The sequence below is a fragment of the Anas acuta genome, chromosome 3, assembly GCF_963932015.1.
Source record: "Anas acuta chromosome 3, bAnaAcu1.1, whole genome shotgun sequence".
Classification (NCBI taxonomy): Eukaryota; Metazoa; Chordata; class Aves; order Anseriformes; family Anatidae; genus Anas; species Anas acuta.
The window spans coordinates 52,201,609-52,221,360 of record NC_088981.1 but is presented as its reverse complement, the minus strand read 5'-3'; the positions used below and the strand labels follow the sequence as shown (position 1 = coordinate 52,221,360).

Sequence of the window (19,752 nt, the reverse complement as noted above, 5' to 3'; positions counted from 1 at the left end):
AGTGTCTCTGCTTTGCCTATGTCATTGTCTGTGAGGAGACCTTCCCTATCAAGGAGCGGCCCTATGTATTCTTTAGTTCTCCTTTTTCCATTCACATATCTGAAAAAACCCTTTTTATTTTCTCTCACAGACACAGCCAGCTTCAACTCTAGGTGTGCTTTAGCCACACGAATTTTCTCCCTACAAACATGAACAGCATCCCTGTGTTCTTTCCATGACACCTGGCCCTCCTTCCAGTAGCGAAACACTCTCTGTTTCTGCCTAATCTCCATCAGAATGTTCCTGGTCAGCCACGCCGGCCTCCTGCCCCGCCTGCCTGACTTGTGATATTTAGGAATCGCCTGATCTTGTGCTTCTAGGAGGCATCGCTTAAAGAATGACCAGCACTGGTGGACATCGAGGCCTTCAAGAGCAGCTTCCCAGGGGACCTTGCTGACTAGTTCCCTGAGCAGCCTGAAGTCCGCTTTCCCCATATCTAGGAATGAGGTTTTGGTGGCACTTTTCCTTCTGTCACCGTAAATTTTGAACTCAACCACTTCATGGTCGCTATGACCGAGGCGGCCACCGATCACCACATCTCCCACCAGACCCTCTCTGTTTTCTAGCAACAGGTCTAGGAGGGCTCCTTTCCTAGTTGGCTCCGTTAGCACCTGCACCAAGAAGTTATCATCTAGGTGCTTCATGAACCTCCTGGACTTGCTCGTGTCAGCCGTGTGGCACTCCCAGTTAACATCTGTCAGGTTGAAGTCCCCCATAAGGACAAGGGGAGTTAATCTCGAGGCCTCTCTTAGTTCTGTAAAGAATAATTTATCGGCGCTATCGTCCTGGCCAGGCGGTCTGTAATAGACTCCCACAACGACATCCCCTTTATTCGTTCGTCCCTTGATCCTTACCCAGAGGCTCTCAACTTTGCCATCGCCGACCTGAAGCTCCACACAGTCCAGCCCCTGCTTCACATACATCGCCACCCCACCACCTCGCCTACCCTGCCTGTCCCTCCTGAAGAGCCTGTAACCATCTATCGCAACACCCCAGTCACAGGACTCATCCCACCAGGTTTCGCTTATGCCGATGATGTCGTAGTTGCGGGACTGGGCCAGGACTTCTAGCTCATCCATTTTATTCCTCATACTGCGTGCGTTCGTGTAGAAGCATTTCAGGTGCGTCTCCTTACACTCAGCACCTTGTGGATCTAACCGAAGGACCTCACTGGCACACAGCCCCTCTGATTCCAGCGTACCATCCCTTAGGTCTTCACCGGCGTGCCTGGTTTTAGCCCCTTCCCCCTTCGACTCTAGTTTAAAGCCCTATCTATCAGCCCTGCCAACTCCTGACCAAAGATCCTTACCCCTCTCCGAGAGAGGCGCATCCCATCCGGTGCCATCAGGCCCAGTGTAGCATAGACCTTCCCGTGATCAAAGAACCCAAAGTTCTGCCAGTCACACCAGTCTCGAAGCCACGAGTTTATGTGAACAGCACACCTTTCAGCCTCGATCCCCCCTATCGGAAGGACAGAGGCAAACACAACCTGCGCCCCTGATCCTCTAAGTAGTCGCCCCAAATCCTTAAAGTCTCTTTTGATCGCCTACAGATAGACCATACAGATAGACCATTTCATAGCCATGATAAACAATATTTTAAAATATACCCAGCTTTAGGCCAGATTTACCAATGCTTATTAAAGAAGAGCTAGTACTGTGTGCAGTTGAGTTTTTAACTCTGAAAATTTACTCAAAACAGAAATAAGGTAAAATATATCCAAACGCTAACAAGTGATTCAGTCTGCATTTAATCTTATTATGTGAACTATTGTTCATATTACAATTGATCTTGTTAAACCCTGTGAGTTATTGTTTGAACTATTCATTCTTTCTGGTGAGAGCTGAATGGTGCTTTTTTTTTTTTACAGTTCTGCTTATTACATGACCTCATTTTCATGGCATGCAGTATGTGGAAAAGCTTCATCTTCCTTAGAAAAATGCAAATAGGTCAGAAAGAAAAAATAGAAAAGAAAGGAGAGATGTTCCCCTTTTCTGTAAACTGCAGCATAAAGAATCTGTGTCTAGTTCAGGCTGGATGCAAGTATGGGGTGTCCTTCACTTCTGCAGTGATCACGTAGAGGCTTTCACAGTACTTTTCCGGTTTCACTTCAAAGCTCTCTGCTTTGCGGTTTAGCTGTGCAGTGAGACGCAGCCTGACTTGTTCCCTCCACGATCAACATCCTGCTTTTCAGCTAGTGCTGCTGCTTATGCAGGGTTTCTGAGAGGCAGCGCTATGATTTCATTGGCTGAGCTAGGAGGGGAGAGCTTGCCTTCTCTACGGAAGCTGGAATGTTGCTAGTCCTCTGGCCTTTATTGGCTGCCTCTGCATTAGGGAAAAAATATGTTTCCTCAGGAGCTGGCACAGAAGATCAAAGGATACCAGGAGCAAATTGCTTCTTTGAATTCAAAGTGCAAGATGCTAACAATGAAAGCAAAACATGCCACTATGCTGCTGACAGTGACAGAGGTGGAGGGGCTTTCAGAAGGAATGGAGGAGCTGGATTCAGACCTGCTCCCGGCACACCCTTCTCATCCCTCAGTGGTTATGGTAAGGAATGAATTGTTCTCAGTACCGGTTATCTGAGCTGATTGCTTTTGCATCATTGCAACACTCCTGTGTAGCGAGTTGCCACAGCTCATATCTGTATTTTGCTTTTGAAATGACTGGAGTGTGGCAAACCAAACAAGCTACAGCTTCCCCTTACTGTATTTTGCTTTATATGGGTTATTAAGACTCATAGGATGAAGTTATTTAACAAACAAACACCAGTGGCAGTTATCTGTAATAAGATGCAAATTTAGTGCCTTTTCTTAGCTGTCAGCATGTGTGAGCAAATGCCAAAAAACTACTGAATTGCAGGAATCAGGTGAAAACAGAAGAAATATTATTTCATAGAATGTTGCAGTGCATGTATTTTACAGAGCATATTTCTAAAGCTCTTTTATTAAAAATTTGATGTGATACTCAACTGTATACTGCTATATTCTCAAATGAGTATGTGGGAATGAAAGCTGGCTAAGTATTGGCATAGGCCTCATGTTTGAATTAAAATACTTTTATTTCTTGTTGGGTCTTATTATAAACATACTGTTAATGTCATTGTGATTTTTGCCTGAGTGCAGGTTTCAAGATTTATCATAGCATAACAGAACTGAGGAAGCAAAAATTATAAGTTACTATGGGATTATATGTTTTTTATATCTTAATTCTATTCCTTGATGTTCTAACCAGGCCTGGATATGGATACCAATACTTTATTATTCTGTAGCTGTCCATAACATTTCCATATGCATCTCTGATTGCACAAGAAGACATTTAGGCAGACCCTGACATGTTATTATTTGCTGACTCTATACATTTCCTTTTAAATTCATTAGTTTACAAAAGAGAATGTTCATAATTAAAGTATGGCCAGTAAATATGACTATTAATTCACCAGATTTTTAACCTGGTAAATGTAAGGGCATGAAGGATGACTAAATGCTGTCATGTTCATTCCAGCTGAGTGTTTCATTTTGTTTTTTTTCTTGTTTTGATCTCAGTCTAAGTAAACCTAAGCTGAGGTAACTGATTTTCTTCTTGTGCTCTGGGGTTTGCTTTTCCTGTGGCAGATGACTGCTGGTCGCTGTCACACGCTGCTCTCCCCTGTCACTGAGGAGTCTGGGGAGGAGGGAACCAACAGTGAGATCTCTTCTCCACCTGCCTGTCGCTCTCCCTCACCTGTGGCTAATACAGATGCTTCTGTTAACCAGGTACCTCCCTCTTGGCATTCATTCAGCTTTTATCTCAGACATGTATGGTTCCATTCCACAGGTGGTTTATTTAATCCTGTGATATTTGCCTATAGCTCCAAGAAAATGAGGCTGTACCTCTAACTTAATTGAACCTTCAGATTCTAGCTCAAAACATGTACAAATATTTACTATTGAGTTTAAAATGTGTAATTTGGCATTACGGCTATTCACTAGTTTTAAAATAAGTTTTAAGTGACAGTTACAAAGCTCTTCCATGTCACTACTATTTTCTATTTATACGCTATTTTTGATTTTCACAGCAGTACACAATGGAATCTTGCATCCTGAGAAAAAATGCAATTTAAAATAATAAAGCATTGTACTATATCCATATACATCTATCTTACAGTATCATTGTCATTGTAGCATTGAATTTGCAGACTATCTTCTATTTAATACCATTTCAAGTATTAATTTTCATGTAATTTTATCATGTATTGTTCATTCCATACTTTCAGTGACCATCCATTTTAAATGGCAATGAGAGAGATCAGTAAAATAAATTAAATTTTAAATTAAAACTGTGGACTCTGGCACTTCTACTAGGATCCAGTGTACATCAGCATTCATTATAATGTGAACAATGAACCAGCACACTGAGCATCATGTACATCAAGGCACATATATAATGCTAAGATTAAGTTTATAAATTAGCCTTAGGAGCAGTCACCACCTCACTGGATTCATCATGTTTTGTGGTTGTTGTTTCTTTTTTGCGTTTATTTTTATTCCCAAAATTGACCGCTGCAGAATTTGAAGGTAGAGTCGTGTTGTGTTGCATTGCTGAAAAGAATTAGAGAAGTTTGAGCAAGTTGCCCAATAATTCCTTCCACTAATTTTGAAGATGTATATGGTGCTTTAGAAGTTGCTAAATCTAAAGGGTTCATTTTCATTAACTTATATAAGAAAGAACATTAGGGTAAGATAGTAATAGAGGTAGCATTCTTCAACAGAATAATAACAATGTTATATAATATATAATATATAATATATAATATATAATATATAATATATAATATATAATATATAATATATAATATATAATATATAATATATAATATATAATATATAATATATAATATATAATATATAATATATAATATATAATAAAGGAGGATTTTCACACACACAGAATCACACAGAATTTCTAGGTTGGAAGAGACCTCAAGATCATCAAGTCCAACCTCTGATCTAACACTAACAAGTACTCCACTAAACCATATCACTAAGCTCTACATCTAAATGTCTTTTAAAGACCTCCAGGGATGGTGACTCTATCACTTCCCTGGGCAGCCCATTCCAATGCCTAAGGTTTTTTTGTTACTTCAGATAATCAGAAATGGTAATGTTTGCTTAAAGGTAAAACAAAACAAAACAAAAAACAACAACAAAAATGTCAATGTCAATCAGTGAAAGAGTTAAGTGACCAAGAACATCTTGTGTACTAATAATCAAATCCATCATTGGTTCATTACATTTTTCTAGGGGGTGGGAAATAAATAAATAAATAAATAAATAAAAATCCAGTAACTCAAATAATAAGGAAAATCCAGTAAGAATACTGAATACAGTAAGAATATATAACCTGACATGGAACACACAAGTTTTAGAGCCTGTAATTTACTAGGGTAAAATTGAACAGAAATATGATGTCTTTCACTTAGCAGGAGATCTTTGAAAGAGATAAGATCGCTGGTGTTATAATAATGTAAAAAACTGACAAATGAAGGTTTCTTCAGTGTGGTTAATGTTGAAATGAACATCACTTACTAAATAATAAGGGGAAGAACATTCCAAAATGCAGTGGTTTACTTACAAAATGCAACAATAACTCTAGAGAAGAAAGAGTTAGGAACTTAAATGTTAAAAATATTTTGTATTCAGTAAAAAACAAAACAAAACAAAACTCTACAAAACTAATTTGGATTTTTTTTTTCTTTTTAAGTAGCCAGTGCTAACAGAAATACTTTCTCACAGGAATATCACCTGCAACATACCAGAAAAATCAAAAAAGGAACTCTAGAAAATAAAGAATTACTCTAGTTTAGTTTTGGGAGAAAATAATTAGAGCACTTATAAAGGTTTTTTGTTGTTGTTGTTGTTTTATTTAATTGGTTTTTTCCCTCCTGGAGTAGGGGAGAAATGTGTTGTTAAAACTATAGAGAGGGATTAGCGATTAAAGACAGTCTTCCATCAGAGTTTCATAAATATCTCCTAATGATCAAATGTAGGTATCCCTCATTGAGACATCTAAGTGCTATTTTTACAGTGCTAACAAGTTACAAAAATACAAAACAAGTGTCAGCTGCATATTAGTGTAAATACTGATCCTATGTATGGAAACAGTAAAACAAAAGCATGAATACAAGAAAGTGAAATACCTATCACTGTTGTATTGTTGTTGCACAGGGTCTTTGTTTTGTACTAACACTCCTCTAAAAAAGTCGGGAGTGAGGTGGAGAGGGACAAAGCTAAAAAAATTTTAAGAATCTGATCACAACTCCTAAAAGGGTGAATGATTCCATGGTGTATAATATTTCAGCAATTAGTAACAGTGCTTTCATGGAGTTTATTCTGATAAAAATCTGTGCTACAATAGTGAATCAGAATCCCTCGAAGCTAACATTTCTCACATTTACCCAAAAATATAAGTGATTAAAATTTAGCACATCTTTTAAAACCTGTTTTCTGGATATATAATGTACAGCAATTGAATTGAAAAAAGATGAAGTTGTTAGTGTAAAACCTTTGGGGCCACAGCTGATCTTGTGATTCAAGTCTTCATCACTGGGTCACTGTAAAATATCTTTTTCTCTCCTTGTACACAGACTACTTCATAATCGTTCTTTCTCCTTCCATTATGAAAACTCATCTATGTTGCACCAGCCCTTAAATACAAATCCTTGAAATTTAAACTCATCATTTGCTCCTACATCCTAACAGTGAAGCTTGAGTACTGTTCATTGACTAATTTTCCTAAAAGAGGGCATGATACATTGGGTCCTGAATAGGGGAAAGTAATCACTAAGAACACCTGGATTCACATTGTCAACATAAAAACCCTTCTGAAAAGAAACTGTCATGTTCTATACTCCAAAAAGTAGTTGAAATGATGCACAAAGAGGTTACTTTTCCCCCTCTGTAAGAACAAGCCATTTATTCTACAAACTCTGACTAAGAAGTCTCAGAAGCACAGGCTGTTTTTTTGTTTGTTTGTAGAGAAGACTAGCTGGGGACTGTGCAGTAGCTGCAGACAAGACAAATTGAGAAGTTCCCTGCACTGCTGTCATTTTTCTCCATGCTGTGGAAAGATCACTTGTGGTCAGAGCCAAAAATTCAGAAATCAAAGTCCTGAATACTATGTTAAGCTGTTACACGTCCCCTGTTGACTCCCAGACACTGTGTAAATGCCTTTATCTTGTGATTTCCCAAGACACTTATTAAGAAGTATCTCATTTAACAGATTTGGACAGTTTGAAATTCTGTCCATTCTTTGGTCTTCTGTTTCTATTGAGAGACTTTTTCAGGGATCCTCAGTAAAGATTCATGATCCATCTGTCTATAAAATACAGTAATGGCAGTTTCCTACCTTTAAAAATACTGGTAACAACCAGTGAACAGGCACCTTAATTGTTAAAATGTCCACCTAGGAACCAGATAACCTGAGCTCATCTCTTCATTTTCTTGAGAGAGTGAAGAAACATACCTATGCAGCTGCTGGGTGATGGGCTGTTTTCTGTGGCAGGTGGGCATTCTGTGCTTATTAGATTGAGTTAGAAAGAGAGCCCAAGAAAGTGACTGTACCTAGAGTGGCTTGATTTCTATACCATTCTTCCAGAGCTTTTTTTGGTTTTGTTCACATATGCTATTAAATAACATTGAAATAACACTGGGAAATGAAGAGTCTGCTTCAAATTTGGATCCTTTTGCAGGTATTCTAAATTCCCACATGTGCAAGAGTGAGATAATATGGCACTTGCATCAGTACTTCATTATAAGAAAATTCATTTGTTTGAAATTAATTTTTGTTAATCCATAACATCCTTTGGTAACACTGGATTACTGTCTTCTTTGGATCTCACTAATTCCTTAGGCCCTTATTTATCAAGCCATACTTTTCTGTATAATTTTCTATTAATTTCATTTTTTAAAAATTCCCATTAACTAATAAAATGAAGATCAGTAAAGATTAGACAAGAAATATTATAGTGGCCATGAATTCCCCAAAGGATGACACACCGAGCACATAACATAGGCCTGTATTTTATTTAATTATTTTTAAGGCTTATCTTGAAAATGCTGCTTCTGAAAATGAGGTCACAAAAAGATCTGTAATGGTAGCATATGACATCTTGGTCCCAGTGTCTTGTTGCAACAGTTGAAGAAATAGCCAAACACTAAATACACAAGTTCTGATGGGAAATATTTCTGCCTTGAGTTTTTCAGTGGTAACTTGAACACTTGCCCATTCTCCTTAGTACTTCTGGTCCCTCTGCCCACTGTCTTTCATGAGTGAGTCGACAGTACCTGTTTGTTTGAAGACCAATGCTTAATATTCTTTCTTACCTCATTGACTAGTCCTTTGGCATATTTGATTTCAGTTCTTCTGTTGTCTTCTCTATGCTAGAGTTCATTAGAGTGATATTCTTTGTCACCCACAATACCCACAATGCACTGGGTTGTGATGGGCTTTCCCCATTTATAGCTGTGTTGCTAGAATGTTGTTCCAAATTTGAGCACTTCCCTCACAGACTTTCCATGTCTCTCCACAGTTGCATCTTGAGACTCCTTCCTAATATCCATCCAAACATGTTCTGTCGACATGGAAAAGAAAAAAAAAAAAAAAAAAAAAGATCCACAATTTTCATCATATTAAAGCTCCAAACCATACTCAGTGTATTACTTTTAAATATTTATTTACTTTGTTGTTCATGGATTGTTTGGTTCTTTTGGCTTTGTGGCTTGGCGGTGTTTTGTTTTGTATGTTTTTAACAGATATATGCAATGGATCAGTATATGGGGGGATATTCTTATACATAATTTTTTATTTTGAAAGTGCAATAATGTGTTTCGTGATTGTAGGATATTGCTTATTACCAAGCCTTATCTGCTGAACAGTTGCAAACAGAAGCTGCTAAAATTCAACCCAGCACTTCAGCCACCCAGGAGTTTTATGAACCAGGATTAGAATCAGCTGCTAGTGCCAAATTGGATGATTTGCAGCGTTCCTGGGAAACACTGAAGAATGTGGTATGTCTTGGATGTCTGGTATATCTGGAGGGTTTAAAACAATCGGCTAGCTTGTAAGGAATAAAATGCTTAGCTAGTATTCTAGCTAGTAACCTGCTTAGCTAGTATTCTTCTCTGAAGTTCTTGGCTCTCTGGGGGCAACAAAAATTGTCTGTTGCAGTATTATATTATCTTCGTTTGTTTGTTGAAAGCCCGTGCAGGATGGACCTCTATTAAGAAAAAAATAAGTCATTTGTGCTGATAGTTGCCTTCAGAAATATTAGCTGTTGTCAGACAATATTCCATAACCTAACATGGAATTCAGTTCATACCAGAAATGTTGGTAAAAAAGGCCCAAGCATCCAGTTCCTCCAAATACTGAGTCAGCTTAACACAGTTCTGCATAGTAGTGTAGCATAGTCATTCAGTGATGTATCAAAATGGCTACAGATTTTATTATATACAATATATTTTTAATTCTTTTGAAAAGGCACAGCAGCTATTATGGGGTATGCCTCTATCAAACTGTACATGATTGAGTGCATAAAATCTGTAATAATTCACAAGAATGTCCATAGTTTATCCCTGCATAGTAAAGTGTTTTGTTTTTTTCCAGTCACAGAACATAGAATTTGATTGATGATGTTTAAACATATAAGTAATTTTAATATGTCTGTTTTGATTTCTAATTTCTGTTTTTGAAAAACGATATTGCAAGTTTTTGGGTTTAGTCATTTAAGCCTTGGGATGTATGAAGCAAAAAAACATTCAAATCCTGTATCAAAGGTTGGAACTTAGATCTTCTATTCCTCATCAGATAAGTGAAAAACAGCGCACCCTTTATGAAGCTCTTGAACGTCAACAGAAGTATCAGGACACACTCCAGTCTATATCCAGTAAAATGGAGACCACTGAGTTCAAACTGAATGAGAGTCTGGAACCATCCAAGAGTCCAGAGAGCCAGATGGCAGAACATCAGGTAAAAACTTTTTACATAAGAATTAAAGGGAGGCCATGCATTACCTCTGTATCTTTAGTTCCCTTTGTTGTTAGATAGCAGCGTTCTTTTTGGTTGGATGACTCAACAATATGCAGTAGCTGTATTATCTATGCTAACTGTATGTATTGCCTTTCTGGACTTCCCACCATTCTAAAGATGATGTAACAGGGATTCTTTAAAGGAGAAAAAAAAAATGCATATATATATATATATATATATATATATATATATATATATGTATGTATGTATGTATGTATGTATAATGTTTTCCAACCAAAATTTTCTGTAAAATCTTTTGTCAAAGATTGTGTTCAATGACACCTACATAAGATTGTGTTCATTGACACCTACATATACTGGTTTTCAACGTTAGTGCTATTAGCAATTTATGCTAGTGCATTCATAGAGAGAGACTATATATAATATTCCCAATTTACTAAGATCATCACTAATACTGATGCATTGTAAATTGATCCAAATACACTTTTTGCCTTGTTAAACAAAACAAGCAAACGAAAGCACACAAAAAAATCCCTTCCAAGGGAAGTCAAGAGAATATGGTAACTCTTTGAGGTAAAATGCTGCAATTATATTCACCAGGAAGCTTCTCCTTTTCAGGTTATTAATGTCAGTATTACCGACAAAGAATTAAAATAGAATATTATTTTGAACTTTACTATATCAACCCTGATGCTAGAGGAAAAGGTTATCTATTTCTAACTGATTTTGACACTGGATACTCAGTGTCAAGCAAATAAAACATCTGCATCAAATGTCTGCACAAAAATACAAATGGATTATTTCCCTGGTAGATGTTCATCTTCAGAATGTAAAGAACCCAGAAGAAGGCTTTCAGAGAGATAACACTACCTTTCTTTCATCCATGTAGGCTGGAGGAAGATGCAACCAATACAGGTCTCAAACATTGTTACATGTATAATGGCAACACCGAGCCATTTCAAAATTGGTTTGAACTCATTCATTACCAAAAAAAAAGTGTGGATTAGGCTTCGCAACTTGATTTTATTTTCTTTTTTCATTATGCTTGCAATGAAAATATAAGCTCAGATGTTTGGCTTGATATGTTTTGCAGTTTTTACCTTCAAATAATTACGGACACAGAATTTCACCAATACATAGTAAGGAAAATCATGATGTAAAATATCTGATGTTACATGCAGGTTTTGCTTGCAAATTTGTTTATTGGAGAACACATTAATGTGACAAAGAGCCAACATGTTACAAAAGACTTACCAAAATAGTACATTCAGAGAAACAATGACAGGGAAACACTTCTGTCATTATCAGTCAATGGACACTTGTCTAAATTGCACTCTGGCCATTCCCTTGCTCCAGATGCTGAAAACTTGAGTCAGTACAATACTCAAATGCAGAATACAGCTGCAGGTTTGTCTAAATAGCTCTTTATCAAGAAACCAATCAGACATAACTAAGTTGTAATCACAGTTGTAAGTACTCTAACTGATAACTTGAAACAGTTTGGTATCTCACTTCAGTATGAAGTCTGACTTGCAAAGGATAACGTCTGGCTTTTGCAGCAACGTGTTGTCTTGTGTATCCAATGTCTATGTACTCTTAGATATGAAAGTAAAGTGCTTGCTCTAAAAGATTGATAATGCGACATCATTAGGTATCTGTCTTGAAACTCAAGATGAGGAATGAAATCCAGCAGTGATATATTACATTGTTGTATTCCTCATGCTTCTTTCGAACAGTCACCTTGACTTTTATATTAAGGATACTTTATATACTTAATACCCTTAGATACTTCCTTCTCTCTGATAGATGAACTAGTTTCTCTGCTCTCATTTCTAAATAGGCTTTGATGGATGAGATTCTAATGTTACAAGAAGAAATCACTGAGCTTCAGACATCATTAGCACAGGAGCTGGTTTCAGAATCACGGGATGCAGAAGCTGCTGATCAGCTGGCATTGCAGTCCACTCTCACAGTCTTGGCAGAGCGAATGGCCACAATTCGAATGAAGGCATCAGGAAAACGACAGCTATTAGAGGTACCAAAAAAAACCTAAAAATTAGTCTTTTGGATTGCATTCCAGATTTTGAGAGCCATTTTTGGCAGAGCTGTACTTTGACCAAAGTTCTTAATCACTAGTGAATACTTCTGATTGAAATAAGTCATTTTAATTTCTGCTCATTTCTCACAATTCCTTTCCCTAAAATATTGTTGTTCTTCCCTAGCCAGCCCCTCCTCTTAAAGAAACTAGACAGAATCTGGAAACACATAGTGCATATATTTATTTTTTATTTAATATCCTTGTTGACATTTTCTCAATAGGTGCCTTATTTTCTTGGTATTCCTTGTCCTCCACTGAAGAAGTTATGGAGTGCATTTATTTATAGCAGTTTGCAAGTATTAAAAGCAGTTACCTACAGTAAAACTGAAACTTTTGAGGAGTCATCTGTCCAAACTGGGAAACAAGAGAAGAGGGAAAGTTCAAACCAAGAAATAAGTCCTCTTCCAAACTGTTGCCTTGTTGCCTCTGGTCATCTTCCAAGTGATTTGCATGCACACCTTTATAGTGGAAGATGGACTCTTTTATTTCTTTGTCTACCAACTTTACCAAAAATCCTTTAACATGAAGGTGATTACAAAAAAATAAATAAATCAATTACATATAGGAATATTTACATGTATAACGCAGCAGGTATGTATGAGAAAATGCATTCATGCTAAAGCTGACTACAATCAATCTACTTTGAATGCTACAGGGCTGATTTACTGCTGTAATTTTGAGAATTCCAACAGTGAACTCATAAACACATCAACTGCTGCTTTTATAATTTCAAACATAAATTGGTTCTAGTAGACTGTGTGAGGATTTGCTCTGTGGATTTACCTGGGCTACAGAGGAGTCCTAGGGTGTATCACCTCCTGTGCAGTCACCTGAGGCAGTGAATACATCCTTAGTAAATAGAAGTTATACTAAAACAAACAAACAAACAAAAGAAGCACTAAATTTTTCCCTCTCAGAAGAAAAATGGCCTTTACCTAACATTATGGAGCTCAAAATAGAATAAGGATCTTGCTGTTTGTAGTTTGAGCTCCCTACTGGATCTTCTTGATGGCACTTAGAAGAAGATGCTAACTAGAAGATGCTCTCTACCCACCAGAGGCCCATCAGTACCTTGCTGGCACCTTGAAGTACACTCTCATGTCTCTCATGAGAGACGCTAAGACTATCTAACAGCCTGCTGCTGCCACCAAAGAAGGCAAGGCTGCTCTCCTTTCCCTGAGGTCCACTCCCACCTTTGTGTTACCCATGCATGTTTCTCCCTAAGTAAACAGTTTTGTGATAGTTAAGCAAACTGAATCAGGGTGTGGGGGGGTGATGGTGGAACCCAAAGGAGAGCAGCAAAAGGAGGCAGAAAAGTCCTCACCTTTAGGAAGTTCTAATAGTGGACATCTACTTGTAAAATCTAAGTAAAAATAGTAACTTAACTGAAACAGAATTCAGTCACCACGAAAAAATGTTCATTGATTGAAACTAATTGAAATTAATTTTATTAATTGAAAGCAATAATATATTGTAAAGTTTTCAAACATGTGAAAGAAAATGCTTAACATGGTTTAAAGAATACAAGCAGTATTCTTGTATAGAAGCAGTGAGAAACAGAGAGGAAGGACAAAAAAAATAAGTAACTACTATGGTGTATGGCTTTTAAAAAGTAAAATATTGTAATTTATACCTCTAGGAAAAATTGAGTGAGCAGCTGGAAGAACAGCGGCAAGAGCAAGCTCTTCAAAGGTACCGCTGTGAAGCTGATGAGCTTGACCACTGGCTACTCAATACCCGTGCTACGCTGGACACTGCTCTGGTTACTGCTGAGGAACCTATGGATATGGAAGCTCAGCTGGTGGACTGCCAGGTAAAATTATCAGTCTCAGTTTTTTCATAGATTCATCTTTGACAGCCATATTGTTGTATATAATATAGTTCACCCTGTGAACTTGAACAAAGGAATATTTTTTAAAAATATAATCTCCAGGAAACTCAAAACTAAAAAGAACAGTTAACTCTGTGGATGCGTTAATACTGCTGTTCTTTAGCTAGTTCTTAAAAACTTAATGCAGTAAGTTTTTTTAAAAGTCCTATATTTTTTCCACATTTTCGAGACTGCCCATCTCATCCTGTACACATTCCTTCAATGGGCAATATTTGTAGGCTTGTACTTGACAGTGGCTATGGAAATAAAAACTGATATTAGGCTAGGATTTTCAGCAAGAATACTATGAGCTTTGAACTTGGAAAATCAAAATATTTACCACGTTAATGGAATGTCAGGAAAATAGCTCTTGAGAATAAACATGGCAGAGATTTGTCACTTTAAGTCTTTCTTTAGACTAAAGAGGATTATACAGAAATCCTTAAGTCCATCATGAACCAATCAGAAAGAGCAAATAGCAAGAAGAGAAGCTTATCAATTTAGTCAGAGCAACACACAGGTAGAACAGATTCTACTAAACATACATGGAAGAAGAGGAAGGAAGCATTTCCACCAGTCTGTGCTCAATTTCTTGTCATTATGGATGTCAGTCTTAGCCACATTTACAATTAATGCGAAAATAAATAACATCTCCTCTACAACAATTCCTGTTTCAAATAATTCTTCAAATTCCTATTTTGAAAAAAAAAGGTTGTAAACAGAAATGACACATGCAAATGCCTGTGAGCATATTCATAAGGACTTTGAAAGAGACTGGAAGGCAAAGCAATAAAAAAACGGCTTGCTGTTAGCTTGGCAATGGGTGAGGCATGCCACAGGTCTCCTTGCCAGAAAACGTGACAGATGCTGGAAAATGTATGAATTTGCTTCTTTGTTTTTGCTGCTGCAGAACATGCTGGTTGAAATAGAGCAAAAGGTGGTGGCCTTATCAGAGCTGTCTGTGCACAACGAGAACTTGCTTATGGAAGGGAAGGCTCACACCAAGGACGAGGCAGAGCAGCTGGCTGTGAAGCTCAGGACATTGAAGGGCAGTCTTCTGGAGCTGCAGAAAGTGCTACATGACAAACAGATCAACATTCAGGTAAGTGGCTCTCTGTAATTGGCTTCAGAGTGGGCAGGAGTTTGAGAGATTTCATAGCGGTGTTATGCAACTGGGCAAAGGAGTAAAATTATTCTACTGTTTTAGATTGAGCTATTCATCTTTTATTAGTAAATGGATTTACACTCACAAATAAAGAACTGCTGAGCAAGCTTTAGTTTATCACGTCAAGCACCACTTTGTGGTGAAACTCTGCACTGAACCTCACTATCTGCATGAGAGGACAATAATAAAGTAGATAGATAATTAACTTTGTCTGAATATATTATGTTCCTGTTCATGGTCCCTGTAGATTACATCTCCCTGCAACAGAAGAACAATCCTAAACACATGCTCCCATGCATAGTGTGCACAATATAACATCAAACTAATTAAATATTTTTAAATATGATTAATACTCAGTGGCATCATCACACTAAACAAAATATTATATAAACATAGACACATTTAACGTCAGTTTTGTCCTAGGTTTCTTTTCCTACCAGCACCGGTCTGCTTACTATAACTAGTTAATTTTATATAACATTTGTTTTAGTCACTCATCAGGTTAAATTAACATGCAGAGAACTGAATGCACACAAGAAACCCAGCCATGTAATGTGACTGACTAGTTTTGAAATTGCTTCCTCTGCTGTGACATACCGCTTTCCCCTTCCTTTTCTTTTACTTCTTCCCTGGGCTTTGTTGTGCAAATTAAACATGATAAGCTTCAAAGATTTCTAGCTTGTAATGCAGATTAAACTCTACTGAGAGGTTAGCTTGAAAAGTCCCTTAATGTGCTAAGAACTATTTTTAGCCCAGAGAAATTGGATAACTATGAAGTATGACATAACAAAAAACAAACAAACAAAAATAAAAGGGGGGATTGGGGGGGGGGGGGGGGGCAGGAAAGGGTAACCTTAGGTATTTATTGCTGTTGCATCTAAGATTGAGGCAATATGCAAAATGCTTCATATTTTGGCCCAAGATCAATGTCTGTTTTGAAGGAGAAAAGGAAGCTGTTTGCCCCAATCTTTCTTTAATATTCTTCTTACTTATATTGGGCAAATGAAAAGTGTTACTAATAGCATGTGGACATATGAATCTGATATATTCTGATAATAATAACTATTATTATATTATAGTCAAAATTCTGATATACTAAGTATAATTATATTAGTCTTTGCTGCTGCATTTTAAAATATGTGTGCAGTATTTTAAAATATGATGGTGTGATTTAATTTACTTAAACTTTTAAAGCAGATTTTTTGGGGTGTTTTTTCTAATATCTAAAATAATATAATAATTTCAAGATGTATAATAAGACTAATTTAAGATACTACATACATGAAAGAGTTTATAAATTGCAAGCAGTTTTTGGACTTAACCTGTGGATTATGAAAGAAAATAAGTTTAGGCAGTGAAACAGCTATCTTTTCAAATGAGAAGTCCATATCAGAAGAGGATATTTAAATGCTAAAATAATTTCGTAGTCAGCTAGAATATATATTGCAAATTCTATCTTTCTGAATTCATGCCCCTCATGTTACAATCCCTTTATTCCAAATAATCAGGCAAAAAGAATTTCTTATAGACTGAGGTTCGGAACATCAGATGGCCAGACTAAACCCTGCCATTAACACTGAAAAACATTACATGCTAATAGTACTGCAGTTCATGCATGTGAGAAACACTCTTCTCACCAGGTGTATTATAAACTTGCAATTGCCCAGAGACACAGACAAACCTGTACCCATGAAATGCACCCAAATTGCAGTGCAAGACAAGGAGCATTTTAAATACAGAGCTATATTTTCTTTCAAGCAGTATTTCAGCATGTCTGCTATTTCTGTGTCAAAGTGTTTTAGAGACAGTGTGAGATTCTGTAATTTCTTTGGGCAATTTTAGCTTTCTTTCTAACTGCATCTGTCATTAATGATCTGGAGAAAAAGTCATATGGAGACAAATTCCGTTATTAATAAAATAAAACACATAAAATAATCAGAAACATGATGGGATCCTGAGTGTTACATTGATTTCAAATGTAGCATTTTTCAAGCATTTTGAAAAATATAGAAAACATTGCCTTGTACTGTTATCTTCTAACATCTGTAATTTAGGTGCAAAAAATTGCTGTCCTTATAAAACAAAAATGTAAAACTGATTTTGTATTAAAAGTAGTGCTTTCCTTTTTATTCCATTGTGTGTGTGGGGGGGAGGGGGACAGAGTGTGGACACGACAGACAATAACAACGTTAGTCTTCAGTTCTACAAAAATAATGTGACTGATTCAACTTTGTACAATGCAGAGCTCCTTTGACAGATCTATTCTATCACCATTTTCATCTGGGATTTTCCAATTATTTCTGTGCTGCAGTGGATACTCTCCAGGAAAGACAGCATCAAACATTTATTTCCCTGTCTGTTTAAAGGAAAATTATTATAGTTCTATCAGGCAGAATTCAAATGAAAACACAATTGTATGTATTTTGTGATTGGAGAATGATAAAAGTTGGTTCATAAATAGTTTTGGTCTAAAAAGTATGTACAACAGCATATTTGCAAAACCTCATTGCATCCACAAAAGCCATAAGCATTTTTAAACCCCTTACTACTGTAGGAACTGCAGGACTACCATTTGTCTTAATGTAACTGCAGTATTTTAGCTTCTAAACCTTCTTCTTAGAATACTTCTTCACTCCAAATCTAAGAAAAATCAAGCAATCTGCACAAATGTAATGAAAAACTAGAGATGATTCGCTAAAGGAATCTACAAGCTGAACTGCTATTTTCCCTAGAGCATATAGGAAACATAGGAATTTCTGGTTTTTTAGAATTTACAAAAAAGATGGCTTTTTTTTCTCCTTTAAAAAAAAAAAAAAAAAAAGAAAATCCTCTTTATTTCTCTATTTCTCAGGTAACATTTTCTTTTCCTAATCTGATATCCTATATATGCTGCTGTTTACACTCCAACCACAGCAGTTTTTCAGTTTTTCTAGAAACTTGTTCCTAGGAAACACAGATAGAGTACTTATTTATAAAAAATAGTAATAAAATAAAATAAAATAACAGACCAGAATGAGAAACAACTTAAACAACTTTCTCTCTTTTTTTAAGTTGACCAAAAAAAAAAAAAAAAAAAAAACACTTTAGACAAAAACCTGACAGAAACATCCATTGATTCCCTGCATTCCCAGTTAGAGCTTCATCTTCCATTACAGACCAATTCTGTTTTCTAGGAGAGGTAAAACGAGGTAAAACTGTCTTTAAGAGTATGTCAGCCCATGGTCTCTTGATCTCTGGTCTCAGATTCTGATAATTGAGTGTGGAGCTGTGTGTTTATTTTTAGAGATACTTTTTTGCTAGTAACCAAAAACCAGCAAAAGTCAGAAACCTGAAATCATAGCTCACTTCAGAATTTATGTGAGCCAGCAACTTGAAAAGTAGAAGATGGAAGTACGTGTAATGCAGGGACTTGCCAGCTCCCTAGCAATGTAAGAAATTTTGTGAAATTTTCATTTTTTTCTCTTAAAGCAGGGATCACTACAAGAAAAGGAGGAGAACAATCTGGACTTGGTTTCTTCACAAAGTCCCAGCGTCCAAGAATGGCTGGCACAAGCAAGAACTACTCGCTCACAGCAGCAACAGAGCACTCTACAGCAACAGAAAGTTGGTGTTTTACATTTTTTTACATTAAATCAGTTTAGATCAGCTCACTATAGCTGAGCGAGTCTAGTTAGTTTTTCCTCTGAAATCTTCATTTTAACATTTTTTGTTGCCCAATGTTCCTGTAATTGAGTTCATCTCAATTGAGTTCCCTCATCTGAGTTCACTGTTTTTTGTCTGTAACAGCAAGGAAGACTAGACTTCCTGGGAGACTATGGTCAACTCATTTAGTCACTCTGTACTTCTGTTATGCATCAGTAAAATGAAACTGGATGAACCATCTGAGTTGCTGATGCTCAAAATAGTAATCAATAGTATCTTTATAGAAGCAAAAGATACACATATTTCAAGGTATATTGTTTTGCATGATACTCAGACATCCTCACTGGGTTAGATTCCAGGAACTATTATGCATTAGTCAAATAGTTCAACATTCCTCTTCAGTTTATTTTTTCTGTTTCCCTGGGTGGAGATTTTGCACTGGTTTTAGTGCTCAAGAAATAGTTTGGCTGTCTTTGCTTAATATAGGTATATCTTTCCGGAGCTAAAACATTCTGTTTCAGGGTTGTCTTTTTGTTGTTATTGTTATTATTGTTGTTGTTTTTGTTGTAAATTGCTGTGTCAGGAGCTGGAACAAGAGCTAGAAGAGCAGAAGAATCTGCTGCGGTCAGTAGCGTGCCGTGGAGAAGAAATCCTAACACAGCAAGGTGCTCCAGAAAACCTAAGTATAAGGTATGGTTAGATGTTTTCTTCTGTGAAGTTAAATTCTTTGACCATATGCCTTATTATCCCTATGTTTACATCCTTCTTCCACATATGACCCTCTAATTTTTTTTGTTTTATACAGCACCTAGGGTACTGCAGTTCTAGCTTGTAGTTACAGAGTTTAACACAAATATATATATGTTTTATATAGTAACACAAGTTGTTTTGTGCTTATAGATTCAGAAATTC

At 36.6% G+C, this 19,752-nt stretch overlaps 1 protein-coding gene across 12 annotated transcripts in view; it reads left to right on the top strand.

Annotated features, from left to right (window-relative positions):
* Positions 1-19,752, top strand: part of SYNE1 (spectrin repeat containing nuclear envelope protein 1) — a 319,168-nt gene that overhangs the window by 204,996 nt on the left and 94,420 nt on the right. For 8 of the 12 annotated variants that reach the window (XM_068677098.1, XM_068677097.1, XM_068677095.1 and 5 more), the window contains 9 exons: positions 2,395-2,589; positions 3,654-3,794; positions 8,919-9,086; positions 9,883-10,044; positions 11,906-12,100; positions 13,803-13,976; positions 14,944-15,135; positions 18,667-18,801; positions 19,424-19,530. In XM_068677098.1, coding sequence (XP_068533199.1) covers positions 2,395-2,589; positions 3,654-3,794; positions 8,919-9,086; positions 9,883-10,044; positions 11,906-12,100; positions 13,803-13,976; positions 14,944-15,135; positions 18,667-18,801; positions 19,424-19,530 — 1,469 coding nt within the window. The remainder of the gene's footprint in view (positions 1-2,394; positions 2,590-3,653; positions 3,795-8,918; positions 9,087-9,882; positions 10,045-11,905; positions 12,101-13,802; positions 13,977-14,943; positions 15,136-18,666; positions 18,802-19,423; positions 19,531-19,752) is intronic. The other 4 variants (XM_068677107.1, XM_068677096.1, XM_068677101.1 and 1 more) reach the window with 3 other exon arrangements.